At 45.4% G+C, this 16,553-nt stretch overlaps 1 protein-coding gene across 2 annotated transcripts in view; it reads left to right on the forward strand.

Annotated features, from left to right (window-relative positions):
• The first annotated feature begins 5,912 nt into the window (after nucleotides 1-5,912).
• Nucleotides 5,913-16,553, forward strand: part of ITIH5 (inter-alpha-trypsin inhibitor heavy chain family member 5) — a 56,028-nt gene continuing 45,387 nt past the window's right edge. For both annotated transcript variants that reach the window (XM_026867361.1, XM_026867360.1), the window contains exons 1-4: nucleotides 5,913-6,194; nucleotides 9,981-10,025; nucleotides 13,961-14,124; nucleotides 15,320-15,427. In XM_026867361.1, the coding sequence (XP_026723162.1) occupies nucleotides 6,075-6,194; nucleotides 9,981-10,025; nucleotides 13,961-14,124; nucleotides 15,320-15,427 (437 nt within the window). In that variant the 5' untranslated portion in view covers nucleotides 5,913-6,074. The remainder of the gene's footprint in view (nucleotides 6,195-9,980; nucleotides 10,026-13,960; nucleotides 14,125-15,319; nucleotides 15,428-16,553) is intronic.

A 16,553-nucleotide genomic window follows, 5' to 3' on the forward strand; every position in this document is an offset into this window, starting at 1 on the left:
AGAAAATGGGGAGGATGGAATAAGGGTTTTTCAATACTCATAGTATCAATAGAATCATTTAGGTTGGAAAAGACCCTTAAAATCATCAAGTCCAACCATAAATCTATCACTGCCAAGTCCACCACTAAACCACGTCCCTAACTGCCACATCTACACATCTTTTAAATACCTCCAGGGATGGTGACTCAACCCTTTCCCTGGGCAGCCTGTTCCAATGCTTGACAACCCTTTTGGTGAAGAAATTTTTCCTGATATCCAATCTAAACCTCCCCTGGTGCAACTTGAGGCTGTTTCCTCTCGTCCTATCACTTGTTACTTGGGAGAAGAGATCAATCCCCACCTTGCTACAACCTCCTTTCAGGCAGTTGTAGAGATCAATAAGGTGTCCCTGAGCGTCCTTCTCTCCAGAGTAAGCAACCTCAGTTCCCTCAGCTGCTCCTCATAAGACTTGTGTTCTAGACCCTTCGCCAGCTTTGCTGCTTTTCTTTGGACCCTCTTCAGCACCTCAATGTCTTTCTTGTAGTGAGGGGCCCAAAATGGAACAGAGTTATTTGAAATGCGGCCTCACCAGTGCTGAATACAGGAGGACAATCACCTTAGTCCTGCTGGCTACACTATTTCTGATACAAGTCAGGATGCCATTGGCCTTCTTGGCCACCTGGGCACACTGCCAGCTCATATTCAGCCAACTGTCAACCATAATGAGGGATGGGATTACCTGATTGTAGACCTTGGTCTCCCTTTTTTAGTCCATGGAAATAAAAATATTTTTTCTGACCATATGGCGCTTACTTGTAATTAATTGCTGCAGCATCGGATGGGATGAATCCTGCCCTTGCTGGGTCTAATTTATGTCATGTACAATATAGGGAATCCAATCACAGACTCAGAGGAGAACACTAGCTCTGGGGACATCTATGCTTCATCGAATGAATCCTACCTCCTGGAGTGAGCTGCTCGGCATTTATCACCATTGCAGGCTTTTTTTGAGCAGAGGGGAATCTCAGCATGAAGATCCCAGGCATGCTGCTTCAGACAGGAGGTTGGCTTATAGCTCTGTGGTATGTAAAACATCCAGGCTGGTTTTAAATCATGTAGTCAAGGGGCTGACAATCTAACTATATACCTTGGACTCAGTGTTTACTCACCCTCTTAGGTGGATTGAGTTTTCTGTCTGAGTTCTGTTCACGTACGTGTCCCTAGCTCTGAGTGACCAGCCCTCTCTCATCAAAAATATCAAGCTTCTGGATGTATCTGGGACCCTGGATGGAGAAGTTAATCACTGCTGGTCTGAAGAGATGAAAAAGTCCTTTAGAACAGAATTGAATTTAAACATTAATTTTGTAACCCCTTATTTCCATTCTCTCATAACCATCAAATGCGGCTTAATTTTTTTCGGTAAAAATAACAAGATTGGGAAATCAGTATCACCACTAGATGGCACGAACTGCTCAAATATACTGTCCAAAAGAGTCCAAAAAGATGAAGTTTCTCAAGGAGAAGATACAAAAAATATAAGGAAGGAACAAGTGCTAAGGATGCTCAAAGCTGAGGAGGACAGGATCTCAGTAAGATGTTTTGTGGTATGTGTCTGTTGGGCTGTTTTATGAGTTGTCCTCTTGTGGTTGGGATTCCTCTGGAAGGAAATGTTCATGCACTGTCCTCCCTGAAGCACTTGGAGTGACTGCTGGGAAGAGTCTGTCCCTCAGAATAATTAAATTGTATTAACCTGGCTTGCACCTGGGGAGAAATACTCACAGTTTCTGTGCCTTATGAGACAGCTCATAATAGTTTCCCATTCCCATATTGAATTTCTTATCTGAAAATTTCCACTGATCTAGGTAAGAACAGGACAACACACTTACCCAGGGTGCCTACTACCCTGACATTCATCCCACTACACCCCAGCCATCCCGGGAAATGATATGGACATACAGAAAGGGCTTTCTTGGTGCTTCAACTTTCTTCTCTTTGTACTGCCATTCAGCAGAGACACACCAGGTACCAGGACTCGGTGACCTGACTGTTTGCCCTGATGTCCCCCAGACAGAGTCAGACATCCCCAGCACCAGGGCTCTTTGGCAGAGACTTTGGGTGTATTTCATCAGAACAATACCAGATTTTTAATTTCTGAAATGATCTCTTGGGACATGGGGCACACAGTTAATGGCAACAGGGAGATCAGCAGCCACTGGGACCCCAGAAAAGACCTTTCAAGAACACAGGCACCTCCCAGATAGTGTCAGAACTGGGGATCATCAGGTCCCATCCAGATGTTTCAGAGAAGATTGATTAGGTTAAGACTGGAAAGAAAATACTTAATGCAATTGCCTGGTCTTCACTGTAATGAATTTTACCTCTGGACATTTATCTATGTCTATGCCTGTGTAACACCTTGGGACCCTTGCCAATTTTTTTATCAAATTACTGGCTTTGCATGCCGCTAAATTCTACCGTTTGTTTGTGCTTTGGGTAGGTTTAGCTCCTGGTTCAGACACTTCTATTTGTGCATTTAATATAGGTGCCTCTGCATGAGTTGGGTGTCTGGTGTCTCATTCTTTTACCTAGAAGAACAGAGAACTGGAAATCTTAAATTCAGGAATCCATGCAGCCATGGCACTAATGTTAGGACCAAATGAAGCTCTGATCTTGTTGCCTCAACTTTAGTCTGGAGCCTGGAAAACCCCTGCTCAAGCTAGAAAGTGCCAACTTTTTCGTTAGCTTCAACGCTCCCTGCAGGGTTTATTTAACTGGTATGTTGAAAAAGTGGGAGACTAGTCCTACTCATGAGCCTTGCATGGAAAAAGGGGGATGCAGATGTGTGAAGGCAGAGCACCACCAAGGTGCATGTGTTTGTGTGTCAACACAGAGACATTCCTTAATATAACATGATCTGTTCCAGGTGAAACGTGCGTGGAGGCTCAGCTGTTAGATCATGCCTCTCTCCAGTGTCTCTGCTCATGCTGGCCGCAGGCATGCTAGGCAATTTAATTTGCTGAGCTCCCACCCAAAGAACAGCTGCTCATCTTGCTAAATCGGCAAAAGTCAGCATCAAACATGTCTAATGTGAACACACCTGAGTAACTGCTTATCTTGGTCTCCAACGGCATCCCCAGAACAGTGCCTGCCACGTTCGTCCCCAAAATCAGGAGATTCCCAGGAAGGGGAAGAGGGGATAATGTGAACAATCAAGACCCCAGGCTTAATGTTCACTCACCAAACCTAACTGCATCTGAACCATGTTAAAACAGACCTTGGTCTTACTTAGCTATGTGCTGTGTCCTTAGGTGCCCTTGCTAAGGGCAGATGAGCAGAACTGGCTGCTCTGGATCACTTTGGGAAGAGCAGTGCTTATCCCAGCTCATTCCCTCATGCCTGTTGGTTATCCCATACCTGCTCTAGGGTCCTGTTTTGGTCTGGATCTCCTCCTTTCACCAGATGTGCTTATGATCAGCTTTACTGCAATATCTTTTCACTGCCTCACTGTTTTGGTTTACTCTGGCCCTCAGCTCCTCACCTGTGCAATGGGAAGAGCAGAGTAGCTGATGAAACAAGCTGAGTACTGATCAGGAGTCAAACAGTGATAGCTGGTGAGATTGGGATGTTTCTCCATATGTCTCCTGACTGCCCAGTGGTTATTTCAAGCTGGCAAACATCTCCCCATCCTGCCCAGACACTACTCTAGGGTTTAGCAGGGCAATTTTTACTCACTTTTACAGGGGTGCTTAAGTTTCCTCTAGATTTTCCAAAACCAGTAGGAAAATCATCCTATATATATTGTTTCAAATGCCAGTTTCCAGCATTTCTAAGCATGTGCTGGAGAGCTGCAAGACTTTTATTCAGCTGTGGCCCCTAGTTAGTAAAACATAAAGAAGGTTGAGGAGCAGCCCATCCTAATGCCAGTAGAGAGGGCACAGGAGGCTGCAGCCCCACTTCATCTGGAGCCCAGGAGTGTGCTCATTCTTCTGTGTCTGAGCTGGACAAGACATGCAGAAGCTGGAATAAACTGGATGCAGCTGAAAAACACTTCAAAACATTTTTTGTCAGTTCTTAAATCAGGTCTCATCCTGAACCATTGCTTTGAAGTCTTTTTTGAACCCCAAGTGGATTGTTGAGCTCTCTTCCATCTCCATTTGAAATGGTGAAGAGCTGAGGGTAATGGCTTTGACCATCTTTTGGCAGTGACAAGATCAGCACAGCAACTATCTGGGGTGTTTCTGGGGGCCTGAAGCATCTTTCCCCACCCTCCCTCCAGCTTTCTCCTACCATCTTCTCCAGCCATGTAAGCCCTTTGTCATTCCCTGCAGTGCTGTGCAGTTCTGCAGCTCCCATCGGGGATGTGGCCACTTCAGAGGCCCTTGTACCTGCCAGTGGTGGAGTGGTCCCAGTGGGAAAGGGGCTGGCCAGGCTTTTAATTCCTTTCTTCCTTCTGGCAATGCCACAAGAGGCCTGTGTGTGAACATGGTGTGGCCACAGCCTAAGCCTGGGTGACTGATTTGCTGAAGGGGAGTTCCAAAGACATCAACATTTCTGTCCCTTCCCTTTACTCCATCTCCAGTTTCCCTTAATCCCTTCTGGATGGGGGGCAAGCACCTTCTTGCTCCTCCATTAAACAAGCTACATTTAGAGGACATAATGCTCCCAGGACATATGCTTTTAGTGGACATACACTTTCAGGTGGGTGCACATGTGTCTGTCCAGAAGTAGAATCTTCAGTGGCCTGAGAGTGTGTTTATACATTCCAGCAAGGCCAAGAGACATTGAGCCACTCATTGGACTGTCATTGCCATGGGCTGGAGCTGAAGGAAAACAGCTTCAGTTCCTGATGACACAGAGTTGGAAAGAAAAAAGAAAGTACAGTAGCTTGAATTTGAATCCTGACAGGTTTGTGCATGCAGCACCTAGCACCTGAAAAAAATAAAACCAAACCAAACAAAAAAGAGAGGAAATTTGGGTCTGCTGGATTTAAGAAGTTACTGCTGGCCTAGGAAAATGAAGTAGTAAATGTGTCTGATCTGGGGTTAGGTGAGCACTGCAGATGCAAGTTCCCAAGCGCCTGGGAACGAGAAGTACCTGGTCCATGCTGCGCGGTGGGGACCCAGGGCTCTGCTTCTGCGAAACCGAGGGAAGAACAGGAGGCTCACCGCAGCTTTGCCCAGCTGAGAAACAGAGTCCAGATGAGAAGAAAGTGGGGTGAAAGCATGGGTCTTGGCTGTCTGCACCGGCGGGGAGGCACCTGGCTGCCCCGTGGTGTGCCAAGGGGAGGGTGTGAAGGGAGCCCTGCCCTGCTCCGGGATGGCGGGCCCTGGGGCAGCTGTCACAAACAAACCAGGGCTCTCCTGACTGGGGAGTAGGAGAAGGTGCCCCTTCAGAGAGGGGAAAATGGAGGGTTTTACCGCTCCTTGGTAAAGCCCCAGCCTTGAAGCGTGTCCTTCAATTGTGCTCCCTAAGGGGTGGGTAGGAGGGCATTTTTTAATATGAATGGGGGTGTAAGCTGTTCAGGACTGCCTGATTCCGTGGGTGACCCCGTGAGGAGACACCCCGGCAGCCCGGCGCATCCTTCCAGCTCCCGCCGGCACTGGGCAGCAGCCCCTCGGGCAGGGCGGCCATCTTAGGCCCTGCCTCAGCACCCAGCCGCGTGGAGGAAATGTCCCCTCAACCTTCTCCCCAGCTGAGGGCCACCCCGGGCTGGGGTGCTCTGGTGCCAAAATGACAGGCAGCAGCACCTCAGGGACCCCCGGTGCCACCCCTCTCCGCTGCCCGAGGCGAGATGGGGGCTGAGAGTGGCACCGGGAGGGGCATGGCGGTGGCTCCTGCCCGGTGGTCCGTGGCACTCCCGGCTGAGGGGAGCAGCTGGAGGACGGAAACCCTGCAGGGCTCCCCGGCAGCACGGGCAGCCGCCCTGAGTGGAAAAGGGGCCGGTCCCGAGCTGGGAAGGAGGAGAAGAGGGTGGGTCGTCTCGCCTCCTGTCAGCCTCCTCGCAGCCCGCCTGGCAGCACAGGCAGGAGCTGCAGGCAGCGGGGCTCCCCTCTCACCTGCGGGGCAGGCAGCCCCGGCCTGCGCTCCCCTCCACCATGATCCTCTGGCTGTGGCTCTGCTGGGGCTTCTCCACCTCAGCGGGGCAGCCCGACTCAGAGCTGATGGCGAGGTACCTGGAGGAGGAGCTGATGGCAGACGACAGCATCATGGAGCAAGTAGGTTTTTGAGGCGGTTGTCGTTCGGGTGGCTGGGGCTGGCTTGTCCCCTCTTGATTATCAGTATCAACGCACAGGGCAGTTTGCTAAAGCCACATTTATTGCACCCGTCCTTGCAGCATGCCCATGGCTGTGGCTCAGCGCCATGGGAAGCTGCTACTAACCAACAAGGTAGTTGTTGGAGGTGCTGAGCCAGGAGAGCACCGGCACCCTCCCACGATGGGTGCTACTGCCGGGGGATGCGTTCAAATCTGACATCTCCATAGCTGTGCTAGCAAGACCTTTCAAAGGGACAAGGGAGTTAACGCAGTGTCCTGGCCACGCGCCAGTCTGAGTAATTCAGAGTATTTTAGGCTTGGAGGAAAGTTTTTCTGCCTATGGTTTCAGTCTTACCGTTATGTGATTTTTAACTCATGCTGGATGAAATGAACCACAAGTTTCAGTTTGTAAAATGCTTCTTGACCAGGAAAGAAAAAAAAAAAATATTCTGCAAGTGAGGACTCTTATGTTGTCTCAATGTGTGCGCCTTAGATTTCCTGGGGAAGCAGGGCTGAAAGGGCAATGAACTTTTTGCAAGTTAGCAAGAGAGTTTGGGTGGTGGTTTGGGAGACTGTGAGCTTCAGATCTGTGCTCACATCCTTCAGGTCCATACCAGCTATCATGTATGACTTTGGGTCACTTAGGGCATCAATCAGTTGTCTAAATTTGATCAGATCTGGGAGGCTTTGTCGTTTCTGAAACACCCATGTGGGACTGGCAGATACAATACAGGACCTATGGAAGACCTGTGTCTTGCTGAAGGGCAGGTAGGATACCCTAGCATGATTAAAATGTCAGTGAATGCCTGTATTTGGCCTCTTCTGCCATACAGTAAGCAGGAAGAATGAGATTCTTCATATATGTCTGTACCCATCTCAGAGTTGGTCATTCAATCACTCATCCCACCTAGAATGGGAAGAATCTCTCTCCAGAAGTCCCCATGTCTCTCCCCTATGAGGACCTCAGCGACTTCATTGTAGATCCTGATTACTGTGAACTGATATTCCTTGTTGGGGAATTCAGCCTCAAACCAACATTGTCTTGTAGACCCACCTATCCAAGAGGCAGAGAATATCTCCACCACTCTCTTGCCTGTGGAGTGGTATCTGAGAACACTCATTTATCTGCTTTAGGGGGAAAATCAGTTGCAAAGCTCAAGCAACTGGCTCACAGTGCTGAAATAATCTGTCTGATCTTGCTTGAGGCAAATGAGGGTATTTTCACAAGGAGCTGTGTTGCCAGCAGAACAGTGACAGCAGTAACTTCCAACAGAAAAGCAGTGATGTATAAATAGAGGTGATGGACCTAGTCCCCTGGGACAGCCAGATCTAGAAGAGGACATCTGTCTGTCTTCACTGAACACAAGAGTCAGGTTTAGGACAGGCAGGTGCTTGCCTAGATCAAGATTCTAAACTATAAACAAATCTCTAAATGATTCGGGAAAGTGTAAAGGGCTGCATTTAACTGTACCATCCTGGGAGGATCTTCCTACACAAAGGCAAGTACAGACACAGGACTTTGCAGCATAGTGGTATTTGCAATGAGTGTGGATTACTTGTTGCCTTATCCAATGATCCTACTCTGCCAAGGTAGTTAACAAGGTTGCTAGTTACTACTGTTGCACTAGAGGTAGTTCTTCTCAACAACTCTTCACGGGTAGTTGGGTTGCTACTGCCCAGCTTATTCTCTGTATACCATACTAACGCTAGCAGGCAGCAACAGGTATGGGGTCACTACTAGCAATTATTAGGCTTTAATGAGTGCTTTGGAAGGCTTTACAGCTAAAGATTGATGGTAACTTGGAAATTGTTCCATTAGGTTATGCTGGTGAAGCTGCCTGATTCAAAACAGCCGATGGACTAGTCAGTATCATAAATCCTGCAGCAGTGTTTTCACAGTACTCATGAAGTCCTAGCAGACAGATTCTGGTGATCCTTAACTGTACACCGTTGTCTACTGGTTATCCTCAGTACCTTAGAAGGTAGCTTTTGAAGGAGCCAAGTCATACAAAGCCTTCTTATGCAAATAAGCAAGCAAACAAAAGGGGTGTGTGGTGGGGAAAGATAAAACCAGTAACCAAATTTCCAGTTTCACCAATTAGTCAGTAAAAACCATTGTGACCATTCCATACAGGGTGACAGGTGGATTTGTTCCAAAAGGTAGTTCTTTGGTAAAAAAAGTACTGAGGGCCACTGATCTCTCATTCCTGCCATTGCTTGAAGCAGGACCAATTCCACAGTTGTCTGGCTTGTTCTGAAGAACTTAGTGATGGAGACTCTGCAGCCTCTCACAGCAGGCTCCTGAGGTGCTTTACTTGCCTGAGATAACAGATCCAGATAGAAATTTTCTTCAAAAATTTAAACTGCAAATAATTCCTCTCTCCTCTCTCCTCTCTCCTCTCTCCTCTCTCCTCCTCTCTCCTCTTTCCCTCCCCTCTCTTTTCCCTCTCCTCTCTCCCCTCCGTTGAGAATTTCCCAAGGGAGCTGTTTTTCCTTGGTTCTAATTTTACAATATGTTGGCTAAAATAGTGCAGAAGGAAATAATAAAGACCTTAGCGGGGGAGACTTTAATTTCTCCATTGGGCTTTCCTGAGATTTTCAATGCATGATATAAACAGACATAAAATAATTTCTTTGGCAAGGACTACTGTTATTCCAGTGTAAATCAACAGAAAGGGCAAATCAGGTAAAAAAATATCATTGCATTCCTCTGCTCTCTGGAGTTTCACTGACATTTTAAGAAGTCACTTGGCTTACTTCATTGACAAGAGACTTGTACTCTGTTTTGGGGAGGAATTTGATTTGAACATGTTGCTAAGCTGAGACTTGCACCATGTGTAGGGAAGAAGTCAGAGGAATTGTTGTTGTTGTTGTGAAGGGCGGTCCAATGAATACGATTGCATTGTCATAGGTGAATCTCTTTGTTTCATAATATAATCTGTGGCTGAGTTTAATATCTTTATTCCCTTTTTGCACATGACCAGTGCTTTCCTGTCTACAGCACCTGTGGCAAGTTTGTAGGCAACAGATCTGCTGTTGAGGTAATATCAATAAAGCTGATGCCATAACATTAATTTACACAAGTCCTCCCCTGGAGCCGGTCCAGACATGCAGCAGAATGGGGTGATGCTTGCTAAGCCCCACCACATGGGTGTTAGGTTTTAACCTGGCTGCTGCTCAAGCTCGAAGCAGCCACACTGCGCTGAGCTGAGGACAGCCTCCGGTGACTGGGCTTGTCGTGCCCTCAGCCCTCTCCCTGCCCGCTGTCTGTAACCCACGATGTGTGCTGAGGGCTCTTGCACAGATGCAAACCACAGCTGGGCTGGGGAATGGGCTTCGGCTTTTACTTACCTGAGGATGCAGATGGGCCCTGTGTGGCATTTGATGAGCGTTGGGGACCTTCTCATCATGTGCCCTATACTGAGCAACGGGGCAAGGACAGTGACACCTAGGAAGCTATCAGGGAATACCCTTCCAGGGCCAAGACATAGCGTCCAGGGCTAGGGCTAAAGGCTGAGGTTCCTGTCTTCCTATAGAGCGTCTCTTGACAACTAACATTTGTAAAACACACAGTACCTCCTTGCCTGCGAGAGCCGCATTCCACTGCTGAGCTTTGATCAGCGGGTCTATTAATATAGAAGAGATTCAGGTTTTAATTTTAACCAGAGGAACATGTGTCTGGATTTAAACAAGTAACATGTCTTCTGTAAGTTAACTAGGCTCCATTAACTCCCTTAACTCTTTGCAGGTTGCACGCCGTGTTCCAAGACAGGCCAAATTTTTGCAGAGGCTGGTATGTATCACTCTCTGTCTTTATTTTACCCCATGGGAATTACACTTGTTCTATGTATATATGTGTGTGTGTACCCCTGTGCCCAGGAATGAACAATATCAGTGCGTGATGGTAGAGTAAGATTCTAGGTAAAAAGACCCTTCATTTTGATCAATGCAACAGGTATGGGTTCTTCTAATACTTCCCAATCCATCTTCTCGACCCCAGATTTGGAGAGAGAATATCCCAGTTGTTACAAACCTTAACTAGGTAGTGAACGTAGTCTTGATGAAATCTCATTGAATTTGAAAAGAAAGGAAGAGTTTGCTTTGAAATTTGAAGATCTCTGTTTTTCTCTGTCCGAAATTTTTGGAAGAAAGGAATGAAACAAGGAAGCCAATATTCTTTCAGCATGGGAACCTAAGCTTTAGATGTACAGCAAATCTGTGAGATCTGGCTATACTGCTGCATTGAATGCTGCACAGCTTAGGTCAAAACTTTGGCTAAAGAGGCAGCCAGAGATATTGCTGTTCACGGCCAGTTATTTTTCTGGGTTTTCTGTGGGATGGGGAATTCCCATTTGAGAACTGGAGGAACTCATTTCACACACTGAGCAGCCATCGTGTTAATAGCTTCTGGTCCCTTTGATCTTTGACAGATTTGAATCAGCATCTTAGAGGAGAGCAACTCTCAGTCTTACTGCCAGTTTATTACTTCTAATCTGAGATACGGTCAATTTGTTTTGATGAAGGCAACCGATAAAGGTAAAAATTTGGAATGTATTTATCTTCAGCTCTCTTCTGTCTTTCCAAACATTTGATGTAAACAAGCATAAAATCATTTGTTTGGCAAGAAAATTTCAGCTTCCAGTAATAACCAGGACACCTGAATTCATTAAAGCATCCAGCCAACCTGCCTCATAGCAGTGTGCTAATCTGCTGCTTTGGCGTTCCCTAGCTTTATTTTTAATAGTGATAATAAGTCACAGGAATAATAATATTAAACAAATGGTTTGTTTTGTTTTTTTCCTTTGTGCTGCCTCTCATCTTTTGAAGGCCTTAATAAAAAGTGGAGAAAACAAACAGGCATTTGCGCAGCTGTAAGTCAGAGCATCAGGCACTGATGGATTGTGCAAGAGCTCCAGGGAATGTGCAAGAATCGCAAACTGGAACTTGGGCTGCCCGCCAAGCCTGACCTAGCAACCTGTTTGGAAACTGTCTCTGCCCCCACTGTTTATATTTTTGATATACAAGGAATGGCAGATCCCTTCCAGGGATGGGAAGATGAATTGGTTCTTTCATCCTCAGTTGTATGTGATGCCCTTATTCAGTGTTTGCTTTCTCCAACATCAACTCCTAACCACCAGGAAGAGGGAGAGGTGTTGAATGTCTTTTTTTTTTTTTCATTTGTTTTTGCTTTTCCTTATGCTGTGAGGGTGTCAGAGCTGGAACTTGTTCAGTGGGATAGAGATCAGTTGAAGCCATCAAATGGTGAATTCAGCAAAAAAGTGACAAGGTTCTTCATATAAAATATCGTTAAGCTGTGGAACTCCTTGCTATGAGATGTTGTGGATGTTAAAGGTTTACATGGATTCAAAAAACAGATGTGTAAAGTCATAGACGAAAAATCTACAGAGGTTTACTAAGCACAAAAACCCCACCCTCGGCTCAGGGATTCCTTCAGCCACAAATTACTGAAAACTTTGAGAATATTTCTGGGTAGTATCAGTGCATGTTGGACAGGTTGGACTGATGTTACGCTCTGCTCTAAGCATGTACTATTGATCTCTACCAGTGATAGGCTACAGGGTTAGAATTGCTTTTGTTCTCACCCAATACAACCATTGTTATATTCTTGTCATAACAAGGACAAGTTCAAGTCCTCTGTCATGTTCTGAAGACTTTCTGGCTTCAGGTGAATCCATTGCTGCATTCAGTGTTACACTCAGTGTAGATCTGTCACTGCAGAACCACTTGCATCTCAAGTGAAAGTCAAAGGGCTTGATCCTCTTTGGCTGTTGAGCTGTCAACTGTCTTTGAACCCACAACTTATGATGAAGTGCAGAATGTGGGAGTGGGTGCAGGAGATCTGGAACCGAATAATTTGCTGTATTTTCAGATTCTTTCTTTTACTTCTGTTATTAAATCCTCTGTATCTCTTGCTATGCCACAGGCAATTAGTGGTATGGAAGATGGAATGAAACATCAGCTCATTATATCTGGAAACATTCCTACAACACTGCTTCCTATGAAAACTCCTCATCCTGTCCACCTTCAGGATAATGAGACTGGAAAGCCATGCCTAAAGACTAACAGGATCTAGTTCTAATCAATAACGACTGAGTAAAAGCCACTGATAGCCTAAGGGGGGGACATGAGATTTGGGCGGATGTGTTCTGGTCTAGATCCATTGCACTGAGCTGTATGAAATCAGTGAGAAGAATCACACCCTAGAAGTGACAAATTCTTGTTATTGTGCTCCATGTGAGCTGAGCCTCTGCTAAGCAGGATGTACAGAGCACATCACACATTCTCCAACTGTTAAAGATATCTATCATGATTAGGTTCGAGACACATTTACCAGAGTCTTTCAAAGACTCGAAAGTGGAGGCAGCTGGGGCTTTATTCCAAGTCTGTTGACAGTTTTGTGTTTGTTTCCAGTGGCTTTTCATTCTTCCATTTGCCTGGAATTCACTAGCCTAGCAACTTGGTTAGTTAGATGCTCATTTATTACTGCTTCTGATGCTGTCAGCTACTGCAGAAATGTTCCTGTGTCATACTTGCTCATACAAACGCTTGCTCCCTTTCTTAAGCAATTTGTCAAAATTATTTTTGTTCAGGAAAAAAAAAAATCCTGGAAGTGCAGCTGAAGAGCATGTTCATGTCTTCACAAGTCTTCTGTGACTGTGACTTTTTATCAACGTCAATAGGAAGAGTCTCGGTGCATTTGACTTAGTGAAATTGCTCTGTATTTGCGATGTAATTTACTCCTTAGCTTCCTTTTGCTTTTGAGGGCTCAGTCTTTGCTTAAGGCAACATACATAACTTTTTTCACATGGGCTGCTTATAGTTAAATATACTTCTTCCAGGAAGAAAACTGTTCAGTTCCATGGAGACGTGACTGTCAAAAAACACATTAGACTGGAGAAATGCACCAGCCCAGGACTTATGCACAAAAACACATTCCCAAGAAGCAGAAATTGGCTTTCAGCTTCCATTACTACATCATGTGTCATTTCTTGCAGTCTCTGCTCTGTCTCTGCTGGAAAGAATCCAGCGTGGGCTAAAAAAAATACTTTACTTGAGATGTCACGGTGTCAGTGTTCCTTATTAAATCTCTTCCATCCATCGCCTGAGATGTCCAGGATGGAGTCTCAGCATTTTTTCTGTTTACATAATTTACAGATCTGATTGTATTAATTTGAAGGTACTGCTTCAAACACAGGGATTTCAGTCTTTCAAGAGGTCTTACGTCTATCTGCTCTTGTGCACAGTCCATGGGGAGCTCCTCTGACATCAGTTCTGGACTCTGTGGAGACATATTTTGGGCTTCTCTTCCAAGACCATAAGGGACTAATCCTGATCCTCTCCAATGGTCAGAGTTGAAGGGTGCAATTTAGGATACCAGGTGGATTTTATCAGCGTGTCTCACAACATAAAGGCTGGCATAATCAAACCTCTCATCCTTCCTGGACTCTTCCCAAGCATTGGAGAATGACTGTGGCCTTTGCTCTTATGCATGAACAAAGGCAGTGCCACAGTTCTGGTTTATCTTTTGCAGCTTCCCGGAAATTTTGAGGGCAAGCCCACCTTGCTTGCCATTGACTGTTTTTTGTAGGGGAGCCTAATACTGATAGGATGGTTATTTACTTGAGTATATTATTAAAGGCATTGAAACACTGAAGGGGTGAGTTATGTGGCTGCCAGTATTAACAGATAACCTTTTGATACCTACAGGAAACCAGGCCTCGGATGTCGGAATTCACTGTGAAATCCACAATCATTTCCCGGTATGCTTTCACCACGGTGTCGTGCACAATGGTGAACAGCGGATCTGAGGCGCGCGAAGGTGTCTTTGAGATGCAGATCCCAGCTGCAGCCTTCATCTCCAACTTTACCATGTAAGTAAGTAATGCTGACAGCTGGCTGGACAATGGTGCTTCCATTCCGCAGATAGGTCTCTGAGATTTCAAAAACTAACTGCAGTAGGGCTCTATCAAGGTCTATTTGAGTTTCTGTGGAAAAATAAAACCAGACACATGCTATACTACATCCGAGACTGGTCATGGCCCCAAAGCACCGAGCAAGTCCTTGGATAACAGGATGCTAAGATTCAAGCCCTCAGTGTACCTGGGGAAGAAAATTATTCTATTTCCCATCTGAGTGTCTTTTAAGAACTTCCTTCTCTGTGTCGCTCTTTGATTTGGATGAAAAAGTCTCTCCTATCCCTCAGAAACCTTTCCAACTATAGTTTCAGCAACACTGGCACAATAGTTACCTTGCCTAACTGACTGTGGTGCCTAAAAAACTCCTTGTTGTTCCAGGTTCTCCAATGGAAGAGGAGAGTCAACTGCAGCTAGCAGATAGGTGGACTTGCTGCTGGAGGTGCTAGTCATTCTGTGTATAACAGAGCAAGCAGAGGGCAACTAAGCTCATGCTGAAATGGGTCAATAAGGAATAAATCAAGGTCTTGGTTTGAAAACCATGTTTGGTTTGGTCATGCTCAGATCCCCCCTGTGGGTAGATACTGGGGCCACAACTTTGGACCTAACCATAGCAGATAGGGGACCAGCTCTTTTAGAAAGACTTCTATTTGGGGTGAATAGGAGCAAAAAAGTCTTTTGTCATTGGCCAGCCAAAATGTATGTTAAGGGCTGTTTCCATATGGAATTCAGGGTCCTGTAACTCATTCCCAGTCAGAAGCATTTTAGTTAAGGAGGCAGCTAATTGAGAGCAATCATCCTGAATATTGCCATGTGTATTGACACAGATGGTGGATCCAAGTCCAAACAGAAAAAAGTGCTCGTTGGGATTCTTGGCAATTGCTTTGCTTTCTGGTTTGCATCCTTATGCTTTGGAGATTTTAGAGAGAAAAACTCCTGGACTAAAAATGTACTCTGCTGGTATAACCAGCCAGGGAACTTCTACGTCGGCTTCTGTCTCAGTGGCTTGAGTGGATTCTAGGACTAGAGTTACACCAGCAGCACACAGCGCATTCACATGTGCACAGTCTGTGGGCCCTCCCACAGCAAGCTGCACAGCTGTCTCTTGTCTGTGGGTGCAGAGTGGTCACACTGACATCTCTGGTCTCTCCAGGAGCATCGGCAACAAGACTTATTATGGAGAAGTCACAGGGAAAGAAAAGAAACATAGCAGTGATGACAAAGCAAGGCACAAGAAACCTCCGAGCCCCACAGATGGAAGGTAAGTGTTGTGCATTTGACTGTGTTCTGGGAAGTGACATACTCTGCTCCCATCTTTATTTTGGGCTGTTTGGGCATACTCGTTCATGGATTTATAGGAAGAAGCAGCTAAATAGAATGTTGTCAGCACAGCCTGGTGTCATTCCCATACTCCAAGTCATGTAAAATTGCATGTGGCTTTTTCTATCCCTGTTACACAACATTTTCACTTCCAAGATGATCCAGGATGTACTCAAGAGGGGAAGAAATCTTGTTACTTCCTGAATAACAGGCAGGAAAATTAAGACGCACAGAAGTTCAGTAAGTTACAACTTTACAAAGTTAGTCAGTGGCAGAATCACAAGCAGCCTTTTGCAATCATGTTTACTTGTCCTTTTCTCAGTGCTTGACTGTGTTTAGTCCTCTTGGCCAAGCACTGACAGGAAGACTCATCCCTTTAATGATCTAAAAGCCTGTATGTTCACCTGAACACACTTCTTTAGCAGCACTCTGATTTCACAGGTGCCCAAATTCCCCTAAATAGCTCTCAAAAATATGCACCACTGGATGGATTTTGTTGCTCTGGAAAATCCTGCACTATTCTCAGTTACTTGGGATAGTAGCACTATTCCAATGTGAACACATGATCAGGAACAGCTAAACAGACTGATTTTCAGATCAGAGAAATGATGAACTGTGGGGGGAGAGAGGTCTGACAGAGATCTGAAATCATGAATGGTATTTGGAAGGAGAATAAGGAATTTATATTTTCTGTCTTTCATAGAAAAACTAGAGAAAATTGAATTAAATGATCAGATGTCAGATTCAAAATGGCCAAAATAAGGTATTCTTCACATAAACTGTGTTTCTTACCACTAGAAATTATGGATGATAAACTTACAGTGGGTTCAGAAAGTGACTAGATGAATTCATGGTAGGAAAAATCCATCAGGAGCCTATAGCAAAGGATGCTGCCTCAGGATCCAGACACAGACTGGCAGAACCTGAAAGTTCTGTACTTCCCTTGAAGCACTATATTTCTCTCATCATGCCCTGTTGCATCCTTTTCTGTAGGTGATCACTACCTGTCATTACATCATTCCAACTGTCCTAAAGTTTAACATTAAAAAAAAATCTTTTCAGACATG

This window comes from Athene cunicularia, unplaced genomic scaffold (assembly GCF_003259725.1).
Source record: "Athene cunicularia isolate RWA unplaced genomic scaffold, athCun1 SCF_3, whole genome shotgun sequence".
Classification (NCBI taxonomy): Eukaryota; Metazoa; Chordata; class Aves; order Strigiformes; family Strigidae; genus Athene; species Athene cunicularia.